Genomic DNA, 21,746 nt, shown 5'->3' with positions numbered 1-21,746 from the left:
TGCATATCCCCCAAGCTCATGGTTTGCTAGATGGTCAGCTTAATTTAGAAGATTATGAAACAGGTAATATCGCAAGCGTGTATGTTGCTTCCCTACCCAGCTCTATATGGGATACATCACATTGTACATACCAAGAACAATGACAAAGTTGGAGGGCCTCTACCTTCAAGGGAGCTTACACCTCAACTGTGAATGAAGATAGAAATACACAAAAGCTCATTTGATAACACAAAGGAAAAACAATGAGCCCACCCAAAGCAAGAAATGCCACGGAAGCAAGAAGAGTATCAACGCATTAATATAGGTGAATGAACTTCATTCATTCATTCTTCTCTCATTTACCATAAATATGCTGTAGTCATTGTGTGATGCCCTCTGGGAGCTGTAAAGAATAAAATAAGCTTTGTAAAGGCAGAGGCATCCTCTATCTTATTCACCACTCTGTTCCACGGTGTCTAACCCATAGGAGACAGGCAACAGTGACTGAATTAGAAATAGTGCCTTACCGAACCTTGGTGTTTAGATGCATGTGACATTTATAGAGGTTCTCACATGATCCTAGGCTTTGACTTGTATTTTAAAATACTAGCAAATAGAAATTTAATAGATATCTGTTGGCATGATATGCCTGACACCCATCTTCTCTCTGTCCCCAACACATTCATTTTCCTTTGGCTGACATTCTAGGAAAATGGTTCCCTAATCTTAGGAAGATAATTAGCTAGATTCTCTGCCTTCCCTTGACCAAGGCATGACTCCTAACTTGAAAAAGGCCAGTCTCGAGCTGTGCGGAGCAGTGATGACGAATGGCTGGGGCAAGAGTGACACTCTGAAGACGCTGTCCATGAAATTCTCACATCTAGATGCCCAGAGCTCCTACAGTTTCTGTCTCTCTAAGGTCCAGTCTTTGAGATAAGGGTCCCCCTTATCCTTTCTTCTTTTGTCTTCAGTTAGCATGCATTAATTTCTGTTCTCAATCAAAGAACTCAAGCTAATAAAGCATGCGGGCTGGATAAAAATTGGTAAGAGGCATAAATTTCTATGGGCATTTAAGAGAGGGATGGAGACCTTTAGATTACAGCTAGAAATGTGGAGGCATGAGAGCTTCATGGAAGAGGTGGCATTTGAGCTGAAATTTTAAAGAATGGAAAGAATTTGAAGAAGAAAAAGGCAGAAGTCAGGAAGGCTCTGCAGACTGGAACAAGAGCATGGGCAACGGCCCAGAACCTAAAGTAAGCCTAGAAACATCCAAGAACAGCAGCATCTGCACTAGAACCTGACGACTTGCTGGTCCATGTTTGCAGCCCCATTACACATGAGTCAGAAGATGCTCCCTTTCCCATTTTCCATTCAGTCTTAACCACCTTCCCCTCTACTGTGTCTCCTCCATTGCCTTGAGCTATAGGATATTAGAGCTGAAAGGTCTGGTAAGATTAGCTAGTATTGACCATCTCAGACCAAGGTGATGGTCTAGGGCTCTGCAGGTACCCAAGCCACACATGAAGTACCATACACCTTAGGGGAGCATTAAGTTTATTCAGAGGTTATATGATCTGTTTTTCTTCACCTACATGTCTACTGCTTTTCTCCTTTGTCTTACACTATATATCTACCCTGGCTTTCTATTTCTCAAATTCCTCAATCTTTTTCCTGAACCTTATTAAGAGCCTTTGTACTTTCTGTTCCTTCTGCCTGAAACTGTTTCCCTGGCTCTTTGCTGGCCAGCTCCTTCTTATGGTTTTCTCAGCTTAAATATTAGTGCTGCAGAGAGGGGCTCCCTCACCATCTCACCTAAAGTAGCCCTGCCAGTCACTCTCACATCATCCCATGTTATTGTCTTCGTAACACAGTATCCCAAATGACCTTGCTGATTTGTACATCATCTCTCTCCCCTCTCTAAATCCTAAATGCCTTGATGGCAGGTTTTCAGTGTTGTATCCCCTTGGCCCCACTGCACACCCCATGCACAATAAACATTTGTTGGAAGGGTAGATGAGTAGATAGAAGAAAAAAGGATAGAAGAAAGAGAAAATCCCTGTCTATAGAACCAGACATCTCCAATGAGCATAAAAGTTTTGTTAGAGGTCGTTAACACATACGTGCGTGTGCGCGCGCACACACACACACACACACACACACACACACACACAAGAAACACTGATTTAATGTAAACTCCACTGTTCAGATGGGGGAAATGCAGCCGAGAGGGAAAGCGGCTTGTTCGTGGCCCCAGATTTGCTTCATGAACCACCTGTTTATGATTCTGGATTTGATTCCAGAACCACGTCAGGCTCCTGAAGAGTTTTGCAGCAGAACTTACAACCTCAGTCTGTTTGTCCTTCCCCTGCCCCTGGTTTCATACATCAGCCCACAAGGTGTGTCTAATTCCAGGACCAGGGAGCCCAGACTTGACCTAATTCTTAGCCTTATATAAGTGTCACATCTCGTTAGCTTTCAGTGCCTGGTAATTAATTCTTGTGTTTCATAATAAATACACAAGTCTGAGCAGGGGAGGATGTCTCCTCTTCCACATCTCCCTCTGCTGCCCTGTCCCAACTGGGCTCCAGGGCTAGGGTGAAGAGAGGCTCCAGGAAGCTGAGATGAATCCAAAACCAAAGGAAATGCAACATTTCCTTTCACTCAGTGATGTAGTGGCTTAACGTCTCCAGTCCTGGCGAGGCCCTTGGCAATCTGGCCCCCTTACCTCCAACTCTGTGCCACATCCCCTACCCCAGTTGTACTGGCTTTTCTGGAGTTTCACTAAGGTCTCTTCCTCTCTCTCACCTCATTGCCTTTGGATAAACTGGTCCCTCTACCTGGATACTGACACAGGCACTTAGCATCATGCCTGCCCATAGTAAGTGTTCAGTAAATACTGGCTATACTAGTAGTTATGACCATTTATTCTCTGTTTAATCCCCTTATTACTTTCTCAAAATATTCTTTCTTTCCCTTAATTTAAAACTTACTGAACTCCTGTCTAAGTGCTGAGAAGGCAGAAGACACGTCTGTCTTGTGTCATGACTGCATCCCAATTTTCTGGCAATATTAGTTTCTGGTGCTCAATAAATATTTGTTGACTTTAACAAATGAGCAGGAGGTTTTATCTAGTAAATGACAGAGAAGCTCAGGACATGTCTCAGAATCCTAAATAATTGTCGTTCAGAGGGGATGTGGACAATTTATATCTATTATGGTAACCCACTGCATGTCATTATCAGATTTTGGATACAAGAGAATGTAAGGGATGGAGGGGCACCTTATTGTCCCCTGAGTGACTGAGATAAAGCACATTTGATGTCACAAGGTTAGAGTCAGATCAAGAATGTCATTCCCATCTGTAAGGATAGAATTATTTGAGGAGCAGGATGAGTGTCTAAAAGTACCCCCACCCGCACATACACATTTCATCTCCCTCCCCCAGAAGGAAGCCGTCCTGTCACCTCATTATCCACTATTTACAATGAGGCTGCCACATTTCCGGGGACCGCAGCCAGGAGCCAAGGAGAAATGTCGGTGTGAGAGTCCTTAAATGAAGTGACAATAAAAAAGGAGTTGAAAATACCAGGAGTTCCCTCACTGGGAGTGAGCTGTCAGGGTGAGTGCCCAGGGCTGGGAGATTTATTGATACTAAGTGGATGGTTCCTTAACCAGGAGTGATTATCAAAGAGGTTTGAGCAAAGCGAGGATGGAATTGGACAGCCCACACTGTGCAGAGCGTGGGTTTTCCTGCCCTTGACGATGCCTGCTCTCCTGTCTCCCCAAGAGGGAATTCCTGGCCTCGTTTTTTACTCGCTCTGATTGTTGGACACATTCTGCTACAGAATCTCTTGGAGGCAGGGACCTCGGAATCTGACACTCTGGCAGGGTTCCCTGAATGTGCGATGGCTTTTCTCTCTGCCAGGTCTTTGCTGCCGCGCTTCCTTCTACCGGGAACATTCAACATTCTTTATGCATGAGCAACTGCACCATACCCCCATACCCCCTCTTCTGGCTGATCCCTGATTATTTTTCAGTGTCAAAGCTGGCACTTCCTCTTGGAAGCCTTCTCTGAGGTCCCCAAAGGCTGAGGTTAGGTGTCCCTGCCTGAATCCTGACCTCATCCCTGCACAGCACTTATTTGGAAGTGTAATTTACTAGCTCAATGTCAGTCTCTTCCACTGTCAAGGTGACGGTCCTTGAGGTTGGGGCTTGCTGATTTTACCACTGCATGTGCACTGCTTAACACAGAGTCTCATGAGTGGTTGATGATGGATGTCGAGAGGTGATGGATGGACCAATAGGAGAACAGACATGTGTACCTATGCTCTGCATGATCCCCAGGGATGAGGGGGGGATGCATCGAGCACCACCCAGTTTTGCTTTGTTTTAATATCAATAGATCCCAACACAGTAATGCCTCTTGATCTGCAACAGGGGAAGGCAGTGTGCTACATGAGAGGATTTTCTAGAAACTGAAGCTGTCCTACATGCCATGACTGTTTCTTTCCAACATTGTTGGAGGGAGGGAAGGAGTGGCATATCACAGAGGTCAAGAACTCAAGCCTTGATCTGATTGGTGGAGTTCAGATCTCAGCTTTGCCTTGTGCTGATCTTGGGCCTGCCCAATTTGTAACCTACCTCACGGGATGAAAGAAGTCAATGCAAGGGAATGTCCTAGGCACGATGTCTGGTACTTTGTAAGTGCTCAAACATCAGCTCTTAATTCTTACTATCAGAGGCACTATATGCACCACGACTGTCTTAAATGGAGGACACACACACGTGGTCCCACCTACTCCGATTCACTGTCAGCCTGAGGGTCTGACCGGCTAGTACACAGCAGGGTTCCGAGACTGCTTCTCAATGTTGCCATTTCCCCCCTCGGGCTTGCTGCATCTGACAATACAGGGTCCCCCTCCAGCCCCCTTTCTGATTTGCCTTCTCTCCTCTGCTCTCTACTAGGTAACTAACTCACCCATCATGTTAAAAATTGCATCTTAAATACAACTCAAGACTCTGATTGCATCTAGATTTAGTGCTAGGACTCTATTTCAATCAGATCCGAGAACTCAGAGCCTTTATCTGATTTCAAGGTCTGAAAAACGGCACTGGATGTTGCTAAAAGTCTGACCAACAAAAAACAAGTGTTGTCCATCAGTAAATATTTGTCAACTAATTAGACTAGAACATAGACTGTTGGAGCCTGAAGGGATGTTAATTCTTATGGAGTTCAAAGTACCAATTTACAGATGGGCAACTGAGGTCCAGGGAGAGCCTGGGACTGGCTCAGGTCACATAGTAGTGTTGTGATAAAACCAAAAAGAGAATCCTCCAGGTCTTCTGGCATCTAATCTAGTACTTGCTCTGCAAGACCAAGCTATCTTTTCTAATTTAATATTTACTGTGACAGATTTAAAGAAATGTACTACAACTAATTATATTTCTGAACATTTAACCAATTATGCATTCTCTCACAGGCCTTAGGCCTACAGAGTCTTAGTCTCTCTCTCTCTCTTTCTTTCTCTCTCTCTCTCTGTTGCTACTCAGGTTTAGCTGAAATGAGGAGTCAGATTGAAAGTCAGATGCTGAATAGCTCTCAGGGCCAGGGCCCACTCAAATAAATCCAGGCCAGGCTACCTCCAAGCCATGCTCTTTCAGGGGTAGGTAAATGTACCCTCTTAGCCTTAGAGGATAACACACTCAGTTTAAGGGAAAAGAGATTTGCAAAAGGGAAAAACAGGGAGGTAATTCTAGGGCGGGGGAAATATCCTGGCCTCTGTGTATGTAAGGATTGAATCATGCTTACCTGCATCCATTTCTTCCACCCCATCTCACCCTTTCCTCCTCTACTTCTAAACTTTCAGCAAGAACACTGGCCACGAGGGCCCCAGAGACCCCATGAAAGGTGCGAAACCAAACAGATGACGTCAGGGAATAGATGGGGAACAGGAGATTTATATCCCACCAGATAATATTTTATTTCAGCAAGGAAAGAAGAGATCCTAAAAATACCGCATAGACCATATTATAATATGTTAACAGGGTTTATGTGCTTCCCATACATACCTCACCCAGTAAGATGGATTGTGCTTTTTGACAAATCTATATTTAACACAGGGAGAATCATATACAATGTATGCTTCCTGGTGAAGAAATTCATGCTATGGAAATCTTGATTCTGGCAATTACAATAGACATTTAAAGACAGTGCCTGTTGTCAGCTGCAAGTGGCTGGAGTGTCCTCATTAGTGCGAAAGAGAAAAGAGTGTGAGTAGTAAAGGATAAATAGCTACTTCAGGAAACACCTACCCAGAAGAGGGGAAGAAGAGGTCTAGGGTGACCCAGTGGCTCCTCCTCATCCCCTACTGCAGGTCATGTGACCCTCTCATCCACCACTCATCATTCATTCATTCATTATTCATTCAACAAACATTTACTAAGCACCAACCCTGTCCCAGGTAATATGCTGGCTTTGGGGCATAAATGGGACCCCTGTTCTTAGGGAATTAACATTGACCTGAGCAGTCACAGATATATACAGGTAAGAAAAGAAAACGACTTCAAATAATAATAATTCAAATATGAAAGATAAGATGGGGGGATGTGATAGAGACTTATAGGGGGTGAGGGGAGGATGGAATTACCATTTAGAAGAGGTGATGAAGGAAGGCCTGTTTAAGGATGTGAGATTTGAGTTGAGATACAATTGCTAAAAAGGAGTGAGCATTGCAAAGAGATAAGGGAAGGGCATTGTAGGTACAGGCAGGCACAGCTACTGCAGAGTCTCCAGGGCAGAGCAAGTGAGGCCAGAGGAACAGAGCAAAGGCCAGTGTGGCTAGAGCAAGTAGCAAGGACAGAGGTGTGAGGTAGGAGGGGGCAAAGGGGCAGGTTACTCTGCTCTGAGTTATGGTCAGATGTTTGGGGATTTTTCCTGTGTACAGTGGGAAACCTCAAAATTTTTTTAAGGGTTTTCTACAAGGAAGGGAAACGATGTGTTTTCTTTGTTTTGTTTCCTTTTTTCTTTCTTCCTTCTTTTCTTTTCTTTTCTTTTCTTTTCTTTTCTTTCTTTCTTTCTTTCTTTCTTTCTTTCTTTCTTTCTTTCTTTCTTTCTTTCTTTCTTTCTTTCTTTCTTTCTTTCTTTCTTTCCTTCCTTCCTTCCTTCCTTCCTTCCTTCCTTCCTTCCTTCCTTCTTTCTTTCTTTCTTTCTTTCTTTCTTTTTAATTAAAAGGATCCCTCTGGCTTCTAGGTGGAGGATGACTATCACTACTGAAAACCACATGCCATGAAGCTGGAGTCCATGAGGGCCACCTTTGGATACCAGGAGGGTCACGGAGTGGGTTAAGAGCAGGCATATGATACCCAGAGAACACCATCATTCAAAAAGACACATGCACCCCAATGTTCACTGCAGCACTATTTACAATAGCCACGTCTTGGAAGCAACCTAAATGTCCATCAGCAGATGAATGGATAAAGAAGATGTGGTACATGTATACAATGGAATATTACTCAGCCAGAATAAGGAACAAAATTGGGACATTTGTAGAGACATGGGTGGACCTAGAGACTGTCATACAGAGTGAAGTGCGTCAGAAAGAGAAAAACAAATATCATATATTAACATATATATGCGGAATCTAGAAAAATGGTACAAATCAACCAGTTCGCAAGGCAGAAATAAAGACCCAGATGTAGAGAACAAACATATGGACACCAAGTGGGGAAAGCAAGGGCAGGGGGAGTGGGATGAACTGGGAGATTGGGATTGCCATACATACATTACTAATAAGAAAAAAAATATCAAATTATACACCTTAAGTCAATTGTATCTCAATAAAAGTTCTTTTAAAAAAAGTCAAAAAAAAAAAAGAGCAGGCATATGAGGTTCTTGTTTCAAAAAGTGCTCAGTCAATGGGCACCTTGAGAAGCAATGAGTGCGCAGTAATTCAGTATGCAAGCAGATGTTAGGAGTGTGGGGTTAACATACACACACTATTATATATACAATAGATAATCAACAAGGACCTACTGTAGAGCACAGGGAACTCTACTCAATATTCTGTAATAACCTATATGGGAAAAGAATCTAAAAAAGAATAGATATATGTATATGTATAACTGAATCACTTTGCTGTACACCTGAAACTAACACAACATTGTAAATCAACTATACTCCAATATAAAATAAAAATTAAATTTAAAAAAACATATACACACACACGCAAAAATAAAAGGCACCTGCCAAGTTTGCCGTAGATGGTATGCTGGTTTATGCTGGAAGGTAGACAGATGCCTTGTATGGTTCCATTACAATCTTTAAGAGGTGATCTTTCAGGGACATGAAGGGAGGGTCTAGGGAGTGACTGAAAACTGAGACTTAGGGTCCCAGTGGCTAACTGCATTCTCTAGTGCAGCGTGGCCCATGCATCAATAACATGTTAAAAAATTTTCACCACTAAGGTCCTGGGGGTGTATGGATTTGACAAAATCTGTGTTAAAGTTGAACAGGATTCCTCTCAATCTTTTATGTAGCTAGTGTGCAGTATGAAACTCCAAGAAGAGAACAAGTATTGTACCATTTCCCAAATTTATCTGAGCAAAGAAGCCTTTTCTTTTTTAAGGAGCATCTTGTGGGACTAATGTTTCATGGAACGTATTTGGGCAGTGCTCGTGGAGCATAATTTGAGAGCCCATCTACACAGGCAGTGCAGGGTCATGGAAGCAGGTGTTATGGCAAAGAGAACAAACGATCTAAGAACATCAGCGTTTCCACCTTAAGAGAAAATTGTTAATACCAAAGTCACAGAGTTGTGATGAGAACTAAACAGCCTAACATACATGGCAAAGCACCCTAAGATACTGTTACTGTGAGGAGGATGACTCGTCTGCCTCACCATCCGTATCAGGATGGTAATTTTCAGGCACTGGGGTTGGCATTGGGATTGATCACTTGACTGGGGCAAGGTCTATGAACCCTCATCCTGTATCACATATTAAAATGAAGTTTAGTAGCTGAACGATGTGGACTTGGCCCCATAACCTCAGTCGTTTGAGCATTATATTCTAACCAGCAGTATAACCGAATACAAACCAGGGTTGGTAACAGCACTGGGACCTTACAAAATGGCTCCTGTGGGGATGTTCACACAGCTAAGCTATTACCATGGCTGATACACCAGGGGGCCTGAAAAATCAGCCAGCAGGATGTACAAACAAGATGAACATCAGCAGAGAAATGTACACTGAAAGCTAAGGGTAGGCTGAGAAAATCAGCACTTGTTTCCTTACATGTCTATCTGCAGCAAGCTGAAAGACCTTCTTCCTGTGGCATCTTATGCTTTGCCTTGAAGAGATGGGCAGTGTCATAGAATGATCACTGGATTAGGTTCAAGACACCTGCCTAATTCAGATATGGTCTAGCTGTGCTACCTTGGACATGTTCATTCCCTTTCTGAGCTTTGGGTTTTCCCTTTAAAAAGTGACCCAGTCATCCTTTTCCTACCTTAATAAGGTTGTTGTACAGATAAAATGAAAGAACATACAAAATTGCTTTGCATACATTTATAATGAATAACCGTGACAATACTTGGCACAGTATTGGTACCTAATAAAGAATGGATTTGACAGAAAGATGGGTGGGTTGGACAGATGAATGGGTGATGGATGCATAGATAGTTGGATAGATTGGTGGGTTGAAAGAATGGAGGGATGGATTGGTTGGATGGGTAGATGGCTGGATAATAGACAGATGATAGGTTGGATGGATAGACCAGTGAATGAATTAGTTTTAGAGCCACCTGAAAGCATGTTTGCAACATCTTCTATTCATTACTTTTTCTCTTCTTCTCTTCCAGTCTGTTCCCAGTTCTCTAAGGGAGTCTATGCCATCTTTGGGTTTTATGAACGGAGAACTGTCAACATGCTAACCTCCTTCTGTGGGGCCCTCCATGTCTGCTTCATTACACCAAGCTTTCCCGTTGACACATCCAACCAGTTTGTCCTTCAGCTGCGCCCCGAGCTGCAGGATGCCCTCATCAGTATCATCGACCATTACAAGTGGCAAAAATTTGTCTACATTTATGACGCTGACCGGGGTAAGCCAGGGGCTGGGGAGGGAGACTGCGGAAGGATGGAGAGAAAATTACCAGCAGGAAGAAGAACGGTGTGTCCCTGCCTTCTTGAAAGCATGGAGGAATAATCCCAAAAAATGCCTATGGACTGATTTTCCAGTAGCTGATCTAATACTCACAGTGTGGAAACACATCCTTTGAGAGAATAACTCTCTTAACACACCACATTCTACAGCTCACCAAGCTTCCATGGCTCCTGAGCCCAGACTCAAAGTCCAAGCACCTCAGTTGAACGGCTCATGGCATGGCTTTTAGGAGCACAGATTTGGAGTCAGGCAGACCTATGTTCCCTCCTCTCCAGCTGTTTGACTTGGGGCAAGCTCTCTCTGCCTCAGTTTGACCACTTCTGTAGTAGGAATACAATTCTCTATTCCTTCATTTTTTCATCCTATAGTGAAGATAAAAGGACTCAATGAGACAATGACTAGAAAGGGCTCGTACAGTGCCTACAGCATCATCAATGTGCAGAGCCTTCTATATACGTGAGCCTCAGTCCTCATCATCACCAGCTTCAGCATGCAGCTTCCCAGGCCTTTCTAATGTTGCCTCCCTGAATTTTCCATTCCATTTTCTAAATGCTTCTAATACTTTTTTTCTTCTATGCATCTTGACTCAGATAATTCCACTTTCTGGGATGCACTTCCCTTCTCAAATCTACATATGCAAATTCTTCCTTTCTTTTGCAACCAACTGGAGCATCACTTTCTCTGTTTCCTGACCTTCTAAATGGAAACACTCTTCTTTATCCTGACTCCTGTGATGGTTGTTTTGTACTATCCTACCTTCTCCTGGTATACTAAACAGTCATTTAAGAACGTAGTCATTATTGGTATAAATAAATAAACGTATCACACAAGGTCTGGAAAGTGATGCACAGGAATTCTGAGCTGAGCAAAAGAGGACGTTTTATAGAAGGCTGCCTTTAGGGAGGCTTAGAAGACTTTTGAGTAGGAGAGTGGCTTGTGAAATGGTTTTTCATGAAGAGTTAGGCAGGCGTTATTCAACGAGAATTAGCTGGCAGGAGAGGCCAGAAGCACTCTATTTTCTTTGATTTTCCCTTCTTTCTCCTTATTTGGATGATTTCCCTTCTCAGACAAGCAGCCACTATGAGGATGACCTGCAAAAGGGCTATTTCAGGACAGCTTTGTGGCATAATGAGGCTTGAGGCCTGGAAGTGGCAAAGCCAGAAAAAATGTAGCTTTCATTACAGAGGATCATCTCTGGGGTTGGTCAATAAAAGCGCCCATACTCTTAAAGAGGCTCCACCTACCTCACAACTCTGAGCTCGGAGTTCTGCCATTTGCTAGCTGTGTGACCTTAGGCCAATGGCTAAATCTCTCTGAACCTCCATTTCCACACTTGTGAGACATGGATAATAATGGTACCTACCTCACAGAATTAAGTGAATTGAAGACAGGAAAGCTAACAGAGCAATGCCAGACACACAGTAAACTTCCAGTAAATGTGCGACTTAAGCACACCAACCTTGTACTAAAAATGAAATAAAGATAAAAAGAAAGAACAGAATCAATCTATAGATGATTCTTTACACCAGGCACCATACTGGTCACTATGGGAGGGATTGGGAATGTTATAGGTAGACAGAAATGATATATATGCAAAAGACTGATTAGCAATGCAAGAGTGAAATAACCATCTGTTGCAGGCAGAATAATGACCTCCCCCTCCATCCCAAAGACAACTGTGTTCTAATTCCTGGAATCTCTGAATATGTTATGTTAAAAGGCAGAGAGGGATTAAGGTTACAGAGGGAACTCACATTGCCAATCAACTGACCTTAACACAGAGAAATTATCCTGGACTATTTGGGTGAGCTCCGTGTAATCACAAGGGTTCTTAAGTGTGCAAGTTGGAGGCAGAAGAGTCAGTGTCAGAGTATGATGTGAGAAAGATTTGATCAATCACTGCTGGTTTTGAAGATGGAAGGGGCTTTAAACCAAGGAAAGCGGCATCCTCTAGAATCAGAAAAGGCGAGAAACATTTCTCCGCTAGAACCTCCAGAAAATAACACAACCCTGCTGGCAACTTGAATTTAGCCCAAAGAGATTCATTGCAAACATCTGACCTCTGGCAGTATAAGCTGATAAATGTGTTGTTTGAAACCTATGTTTGCAATAATTTGTTATAGCCCCAGAAAGAAACTAATACACCACCTATGTCCCAAAGATGAAACAAAGCAGTATTGAGTAATGGATTCCTCTACCATTTAGCTATAAACCAGAAAAGAGCGGCTCAATTCACTACACAATGATTGAATACCTACTGTGTGAGAGGCAAAATACTAGGTACTGAGATATACTAGGCATTCGTAAATGTGGTTGACAGTTATTAGGTGCTGTTTAGATATCAGATTAGCACATTTAATAAACAGTTACTGAATGCCTAATAGTAATCAATATTTCTAAAGCCCTTGCCATGTTGGAGACATTCTCATTCAATCCTCATGATGACACTGTGAGGTGGACATTACTATCATCATTTTACCCCTGAAGACACTAAAGATTAGCAAGGCAAATTAGTCCATACAATGGCATTTAACCAGTATACTGTAGCATCAGGATTTGAGCCTCAGATTATATTTTTAATCACTAGCTCTACTGCCTACTATGTTCTGCAAACAGAAACACAGCACAGACTCAGAGCCTGCCCTCGGCGAGCTCAGAGGCTCACAGGGCAAGCTGCAGCTGAGTTTAGTGGAAGAGTGGGGATGGCGGAGGTGGGGTGGTGCCCGTGGATCCTGATTGCCACCTCTCTGCCCTACTCACCCAACCTCCAGGTCTGTCCGTCCTGCAGAAAGTCCTGGACACAGCGGCCGAGAAGAACTGGCAGGTGACAGCCGTCAACATTTTGACAACCACGGAGGAGGGATACCGGATGCTCTTCCAAGACCTGGAGAAGAAAAAGGAGCGGCTGGTGGTGGTGGATTGTGAATCGGAGCGCCTCAGTGCTATCCTGGGCCAGGTAGTGAGTGCAGCAAAGGTGCCCTCAGGGTGGGTGCAGGGGGATGGTTCAAGAGGGAGCTGGAGACATAGAGGACAGACTTGAGGACACAGGGCGGGGCGGGGGTAGGGTGGGCGGAGAAGCTGGGACGTAGTGAGAGAGTAGCATTGACATATGCACACTACCAAATATAAAATAGATAGCTAGTAGTAGCTCGTGGGAAGCTGCTGCATAGCACAGGGAGATCAACTCGATGTTTGGTGATGACTTAGAGGGGTGGGGTAGGGAGGGTGGGAAGGAGGCTGAAGAAGGAGGGGATGTGGGGATATATGTATAAATACAGCTAATTCACTTTATTGTACAGCAGAAGCTAACACAATACTGTAAAGCAATTATACTGCAATAAAGATTAAAAAAAAAAAGAGCTGGGTGGCCTTTTGCCTGTGGTGTTACAAAGAAAGTTCTTGACTAGAGGAAACCAGAGGTTTTCCTTCTCAGATTCTATAATTCATACAATTTAATTCTGAAATGTTATGAAATACTACAAAGAGTAGGAGACTTCGCATAGGATTTCAAATGGTTCTCGGATCAGTTAACCAAAAACTTACCTCCAGTGTTTCCTTTTCTTGTTAAAAAGCAAAACACACTGCATTTTAGAGTTTGTGAAGGGCTATCACATCCTGAAGAGCAAGATTCCTGGGTTCGGCTCTGAGTTCTGTTATGCACTGATCCAGCATTTGATATCCATTTGGCCCACTGACCTGTTTTAAGAGTTCAAGGAGGCACCAGGCACCTCCCTTCCCTGTTTCCTGCAACACACTCATGTGTCTGAGCAATTGATTGATTTTCCATTCCAAGAAAAGGCGCTGTAACCTCAACAGTCTTTACCCAGACGTCTCTAAGCCATGGTTCCTCCAGTTCTCAGAAGTAAAGCATGTGTCGTTTGATAGGTCACTTGTCTTTCTAAGTTACATTTGTGTATTCAGATGAGCTAGCAAGGAAGTGGATTCTGGGATCGTTTTTTGAACAGTGCTATACAATTAAAGATGGCAGTTTTAGGTACTTGACAACATGACAGAGCTTGTTAATGGCCCTCAAGACCCCTGGGGCTCCCACAGGGAATCTCAGCACCAGTTCAGCAATTTGCTCATAGACCTCAGCAACTGAACAGGAGAGATTTTGAAAGTCAGGGGTTCTTTGAGGTGTTAACTCTGTGTTCTACTTTACAAAGTGTGGATCTGGCCTCCCTCTCACAGAAAGAAACCAGCACAAATTGTTTCCACTGAGATGGGAGTTTTTTGAGCTGGAGTCAGGGCACTGGAATTCTAGTTAAGTAAAGCCAGAATAGAGTAACAGTTAAAAGCAGAGACCCTGGAGCCAGACCGCCTGGGAGCCACATCCTTAGCTCTAATATTTATTAACTCTGTGACCTTGGGCCAGGTTTTAAATTTCTCTATCTCAGGTTCCTGGTCTGTAAAATGGGCATCATAATAATAATAGCTACCTGTAGAGAGCTCTTGTGAGGGTTAGAAGAATCTATGTATACATGTAAAGCACTTAAAATGGAGCCTGCTGGGCTTCCTAGGTGGCGCAGTGGTTAAGAATCCGCCTGCCAATGTAGAGGTCACGGGTTCGATCCCAGCTCCAGGAAGATCCCACATGCTGCGGAGCAACTAAGCCCGTGTGCCCAAAAAAAAAAAATGGAGCCTGCCCCACAGAAAGTGATATATGTAAGGATTTACCTATTTTTGCTATTCATAGTGCCAACTGGTACTGGTTTCATTTTGGTTTTGGGTTTTTTTTTTTTTAGTTAAATTTTTAATTTTGAGATACAAATTTATATGCATGTGTAAGAAATAATACAGAGAGATCCCATCCACCACATGTTCAGTTATCCCAATGGTAACATCTTGCAAAACTATAACTATAGTGCAATATCACAACCAGGAAATTGACTGACATTGATGCATTCGAGGTAGAACATTTCCATCACCACAAAGATCCTCTGTGTCACCCTTTTGTAGTCATCCTGCTTCCCTCTCTGTCTCTTTTTCCCTTTCTCCAGGCACTCACTAATCTGTTCTCCATTTCTGTAATTTTCTTATTTTAAGAGTGTGATATAAATGGAATTACATAGTAAGTAACATTTTGGGCCTGGTGTTTTTCACTTGGCATAATTCCCTGGAGATTCATTCAAGTTGTTGTGTGTATGATACTGGTTTCTTGAGTCACTCCCTCTTTGCCGTAAGTGTACTCTTCTGTAAAACAGGAACAAAAACCCCTGTTCTACAAAGTTGATAAAAAGATCAGATGACATAGGAGGTAGGGAAAGTGTTGAATGATAAGTTGGTATTCTTAAAGACTGGTAATTCCTGCTGTATTGCTCTAGAGTGAAGAAAAAGCTGTTGGTACTATTTTCTGAATGCTTACCATATACCAGACACTACACCAAGCTCTTTCCATGTATAATTCCACTTCATCCTCACATCATCTCTATAAAACTTCTTCTATTAGATCCTCTATTTTATAAATAAAGAAATAAGGGATTACACTTGCCTGGGATTTCAGAGCTAGCATAGAAGGAAAGCAGGAAGTCAAATCCATCTTGGTCTGAATACGGGGCCCAACCTTATGAGAATGCAACTTTCAGCATGTGCTGTCTACAGCTACCCCCTCCATCAAAGGATAAATTTGTGTTTTGGTAGGAAGTAACTTGTTTGTATGAATATTTTAGATTGTAGTGTATTAACTTTTTTACATCGTTGGATTCTTCTATTCTGAAAAGACCAAAATGCTGCTGAAAGGATCTTACACATCACCTGATATACCACTTGCATTTACACGTTACAGGTGGGATGATGGTCACATTGGTTGAACGATTTGTCATGAGTTGTCTGAACTAACTGAGAAACTAGTTAGTGACAATGACCATGAGTCTAGAATTTACATCTTCTAATTTGCAATCTGACATCTTAGTATCATCCTAGATTATCTTACACTCAGTAATTGGGATCTTTTCCGTCTAACACAAATGTTCTGCCTAACCTAAGGCGGAAGACAATGATTCCAAATTCCAAATGGGGAATTAACTTCCTGTCTCAGTCTCTAGTACACCAACTGGAATATAAACTCTATCAGGACTTTTGTTTTCTTCCCTGCTGTATCTACAGTGCCTTGAACAGTGCTTGGCACCTAGTAGGTATTCAATAAATATTTTTTGAATGAATGGGAAGAATAGGGAATCAATGAATGCTCTAAGATCCCAAATGTGAGATGGGTCTAGATATCCACAGGTAACCTTTGACTGGAAAAGAGCCTTTAAGCTGGAGGTAAGAGCATGTAGGGAGGCGCAGAGGGCATGTGGGGGCCAAGGTTCACAGTGGGGCTTAGGAGGCCAAATGGAGGATGTCACTTGTTTACTGGAAAACAATGACAAGGAGATGGACACATGATTGTGACCATCTTTGGAAACCATTCCAAAGAGTCTGGTATTTATTCTGTAAACAGCGGAGAGCCAGTGAAGGTCTGTGAGCAAGGAACAGGGTTATTAGAATATAACGCTTTATCATTTAATTATGTAATATAGTCATTAAGTTCAGAATGCGTTAGAGATGGATGAGGGAGACCAGGACCAGGCCATCCATCACATCACCCTGTTTTATTGTCTTCTAAGTGCTTTCCACCTGCTGAAATCTTGTTCATTTATCTGTTTATATATTTACCATCTGGCTCCCTGCTAAAGTGTCAACTCAGCTCAATGAGGGCCTGGGGACCTTGCCTCATTTGTTCATAGCTTGTCCCTAGCACATAGCATAGCGCTTGGCATATGGTCCACATTCAATAAATATTTGTGGACTGAATTAATTAATCACAGAAGGCTTTACAGAGTAGTTGGGATTAGAGCTCAGCCACAAAGTTTACAAATAATCAGAGAGAACAGGAAAGGGAATTACAGACAAAAAGATTGTGAATTAAGGCGATCCAGTGGAAATGAGCTTTGAAGAGAAGGAGTCAGTGAGGCAGTGGACTCCAAGTGTACATTATCTTTATAACAACTTTCTCAGTTCATAACCTTGTGTGCCTTTATCTCTTTATCTGTTTAGTATGGGTCTCCTCCCAGTAAACTTGACCTCCAGGACAGCAAGCACCATGCTTGAACACTTTCCACTATATTCCCAGCCCAGTGCTTGGTAGCTAGTAAGCACTTAATAAATGTTTGTAAAAGGCAACTTAGGACATCAGGTAGGTAGGTGAGTAGATGGGTGAGAAGGTTGGTGTTAGGTCGAACCATATGAAATTACTAATTTTTATTGGTCAAAAGTCATTAACTATTGGCTGTTTACTATGTTTCAACGTGTAATTTCATCCTGCAGGGACTATTCTTATCCGCTGCCTGGATGCAGTGAGTTTCAAACTATCTTTTATTTGCTGTTTTGTGTTTATTAGAAGCTGAATAAGTTTCTGATAAAGGTATCTCACTGTTGAAAGGGCAGCAAACTGTTTGACAAGAAAATGAAAAAGTAATGAAGAATTATTAATAAAAATATCATTGCAACAGTCTGAGCTGCATGGTCTGCAATGTCATATGCTAACCACTGTTTCAGAGCATTCATTGTGTGCGCTTGCATTTAATTATTCCCTACATAAAAAAATATGTGAGCTGCTATGCACATATATCCAATTAAGTAGATGTCTGAATGTAGATGTTAATAACCTTGAAAATTTACTCAGTTAGAGAAGAAACCCAAGTGCTTCTCATATCTTTTATGCCTCCCTGCAACAGTGCAGGGGGAGAGGCACTGAGAAGGGTGTACTAACCTCAATTTGATGCTTACAAATAATAATAATAAAGAAATAGATCAAGTTAACTTGCAGGCTGAGCTAGGGCTAAACCAAGGCTTGCGGTCTTATCTGTTCTTTGCTGGGTGGTATGTATGTCTGGATGCCCAAGAAACCCTCTGGGTAGTTCTTTCTACAAAGATTTTCCTGCCTGCAATGATTAGGGACAGTCCACACACTGAAGATGGAGGGATGTCTGGGGACCCTGGCTCTTAATCAGGCATCTTATGGAAAGGCTCATAATAGCCAGGTCCCCGTCCTGACACTGCTACCATACTGCTGTGGGATCTGATGCAACACTTCCCCTCTCTGGGCCTGGACTTCCCATCTGTACAGTGAGGGGCTGGACCAGATGATCCTGACATTCCCTTCCAGCTTCCAGGTTGAGTGGCCTATTGATGTCTGAGTACCCAACTGGTTTAGGGAAAAAGTCACAAAATTCAGGGAAAGAAGGAACTGTATCTGAACATGGTCCATGCAAGGATTTGAAGTTCAAGAAATGGGGTGGAATCATCCATCCATCCACCCATCTGCCCAGCCAAGCAGCAGATACTGTTATAACAGTGAGAGGGGATTCAATACAACAAACGTTTCTCACTATGTATGGGAAGAACCTCCATGTGTGGAGACGATTTACGGAAGAAGGAAAGAAGTGAGCATTTTAGCCAGGACCTTGCGGTTATGATAACACTACTCTATCCCCGGAATCAGGCAAAACTGATTTCAAATCTTGCATCTACACTTAATAGCTGGGTAACTTAGGGGGTTTATTTGACTTCTCTAAGCCTCAATTCCTCATCTGTAAAATGAGAATATTGGCAACGCCACCACCATTGGATGGTTGTGATATTGTAGTTTGAGTACTTAGGATAGGACAGGGCACATTGTCAGTACTCAATGTTAGTTGCTCTTATTAGTGCTGGTGTAGCTTTGTTGGTATGATAATTGGATTCCCTTTCGTTGTGTTTTGTAGATTGTAAAGCTGGAGAAGAACGGCATTGGCTACCATTATATCCTTGCAAATCTGGTGAGTAGAGGACACTGCAGGCTCTCAAGTGGTGGGTCTTTCTGTGTTCGGGTCCTGGCTTGCTTCTGCGGTCCCAGGCTGATGAGAACTGAGTGGGTGGGGGGGCAATTCCGAGCTTTATCTTTTCCACTCCACATCCCCGCTTGTCAAACCACATTATTCTAAAGGTGAACCTCTAAGCTTCCTTGCAAGAGATCACACTGGTGGGCAGACCTTCATCAATCATCACAATTCCAGCTTTAATCAGCTCTGACACTTGGCAATACGAACAAAACCACCACATCTTTGGATACAAGATGTTTTGACCCCACTGGTTTTGACCCTCTATTTTTGACACCAATGATAGTTTTACTGTTTATAAATACAAACGTTTAAATCATAATGATACTAGCACTGACAAATCTTTAACCAGAAACAGTCTTACAGCATGAACAATATTATGTCAATTTGGTTTTTATTCCCTTTTTTATGTGGCGTAGATAAGCTGTCTTTTAAAGAAAATTTTTATTTTCATTTTTTATGTACTGCAGTTATTCTTATTGGGTGCAATTATTTTTCCATAGTATGAAGACTTGACTCACAAAATAATTTTTTGTACATGTTAAATTTTACCTAGTAACATACACCATTATGAGTTTTCTTTTGTGGCCACTGTTTGGGGCAAGTCTGTTTTTCCTGGGGCATGTTTTGCTCCTCTACCATTTTTAATCACGAAGTTTGATATTTCCAGTAGTTTTTTCCCAGCGCCAAATGTAGTTTTATTTTGCCTTTTATTTTTTAAAGAGCCTTATTAAGAGGTAATTCACATGCCATACAGCTCATCCATTTAAAGTACACAATTCAGTGGTTTTGTGTATGTTCACAGAACTGTGAAACCTTCACCACAATCTCATGTTTAAACTTCTTCATCACGCCCCAAAAGAAACCCCATACCCATTAGAAGTTATTCTGCAGTGCCCGCCCCCTGCCCCCCCAAATTCTTCCAGCTTTAGGCAGCCAGCAATCTACTTTCTCTCTCTATGGAGTTGCCTGTGCTGGATGTGGCATGTCAGTGGAGTCACACAACACACGGTCCTTTGTGACTGGCTTCTCTCGTTTAACATAATGTTTTCAAGGTTCATCCATGTGGTAGCACATGTCAGTACTTCATTCCTTTTTATTGCTAAGTAACATTCCACTACATGGATGTATCCCATTTTGTTTATCCTTTCATCAGCTGATGGACGAGTTGTTTTCACTTTTTGACTTATAAATAATGCTACTGTGAACATTTGTGTGCAAGTATTTCTCTTGAGCATAAACCTAGGAGCGAAATCGCTGGGATAGATGGCAACTCTATGTTTAATATTTTGAGGAACTCCAACTGTTTCCCGAAGTGGATACATCTTCCAACAAATTTTAATAAGTAGCAAACTTCACCATGTGACAGTTTGAGCAATTGTCAGATTTTCTTAATGACAACTTTTCTACAAAGTTTGGCTTATTATCCTGGTCTGTGTTTATGATTTTCTGTGTTTCCTTTAAGGTGTGATTTTTAGCTTTTTGTCTATAACAAATTATATCACTCCGTTTTAGCGACGTTATTTTGCGTTGATTATTCCTGTGAGTAATATTAATTATTGATTGAACAAGAGATTGATATTTTCTACTTACTTTTGGAATAAAGATCATTAATAGAACAAAAGCACAGGGGCTGGGTATATATAAAGGTCAAAACGGTAGAATCTAAAAATGGGACCAAAACATCTTGCCTAATTCTTAAGCTCTGTCTGTCTTTCTGGGCTGACCTCCAGCCTCAGACAGATCCCTGCCTAAACCTTCTTTCCCCTTCAAAACTTTGTTGTCTTGGCTGTCCTAAAATTTCAGGGTCAGGACTGGAAATAATAAGGACTTAATGAGATAAGTTAATTTAGACCCAGCTGTTAAAACATAAATATGCTACTTTTCTCAGAGATATTTGCATTTTAAATGGAAGATGGCTGTCCAGAGACTATTGGGGAACCAAGATTTTCACCCTCAAAAACCATCTGCAAGGATGAAATTTTGGACTTTAAAATGAAGAAAACTCTTGACATCCCTTGAATCTCAAATCCTTAGTCCTAGAAGGGACTTCGGAAGTCAGCTCTCTCTGTGTCTCATTTGCTTATAGGGAATCATTGGCTTGTAGTCAAGCCAGCAAGGTGATATGACTTGACCAGTGTCACATAGCAAGTCAGTGATAGAGCTAGGCCTGGCACCAGGATTAGCGGGCAGCATCCAATGCCTTTTCCACTACATCAGGACATCTCTCAGCACAGACCATGTGGGCAACCTGCCGCTTGAGAATACACAGAACAAGAGTGGGGGCCTGCATAATCACCTCTCCAGTGTAAGATAGAAATTACACATCAGCAGCCTCAAAGCCACCGAAAGACCTCAGGTAATTATATCACCAGCCTCCATCTGTTGCCAAGTGACCCCTCTGTCACAGCATCACCACGTCAGCCCTTTGGGTGTCTGTATCCTTCTGATCTACATTCTTTTTCTTCCCCTGGCCTAATGAGCTCTCAAATTCTTACAACTGCCAACTAATAGGATGCAAATTGTATATACCATCCAAATACAAAAGATTTGCATGTTCCAATAGATTAGTTGATAATTAGGCTTCAAATTACTAATTAATTCAGTTTGAAACATAGTCGAGTATGTGTTGTGTGTTTTTCTTCCCCCTTTAGAGGAATAACGTAATTTATAAGATGATAATTTTTAGAAATTCCGCCACATAATTAGCCCGCTGCTGCATGGAACTGACCCCCTCCTTCAGAGTG

The 21,746-nt window shown here is 42.2% G+C and overlaps 1 protein-coding gene across 4 annotated transcripts in view; it reads left to right on the top strand.

Moving 5' to 3' along the window:
- Nucleotides 1-21,746, top strand: part of GRIA1 (glutamate ionotropic receptor AMPA type subunit 1) — a 303,977-nt gene that overhangs the window by 154,641 nt on the left and 127,590 nt on the right. For 3 of the 4 annotated variants that reach the window (XM_057730393.1, XM_057730408.1, XM_057730402.1), the window contains exons 3-5: nucleotides 9,837-10,076; nucleotides 12,910-13,094; nucleotides 18,886-18,939. In XM_057730393.1, coding sequence (XP_057586376.1) covers nucleotides 9,837-10,076; nucleotides 12,910-13,094; nucleotides 18,886-18,939 — 479 coding nt within the window. The remainder of the gene's footprint in view (nucleotides 1-9,836; nucleotides 10,077-12,909; nucleotides 13,095-18,885; nucleotides 18,940-21,746) is intronic. The other variant, XM_057730417.1, reaches the window with a different exon arrangement.

This window comes from Hippopotamus amphibius, chromosome 1 (genome assembly GCF_030028045.1).
Source record: "Hippopotamus amphibius kiboko isolate mHipAmp2 chromosome 1, mHipAmp2.hap2, whole genome shotgun sequence".
NCBI classification, from domain to species: domain Eukaryota; kingdom Metazoa; phylum Chordata; class Mammalia; order Artiodactyla; family Hippopotamidae; genus Hippopotamus; species Hippopotamus amphibius.
Note: the sequence above shows the minus strand (reverse complement) of the source record. Positions and strands in the feature narration are given on the sequence as shown.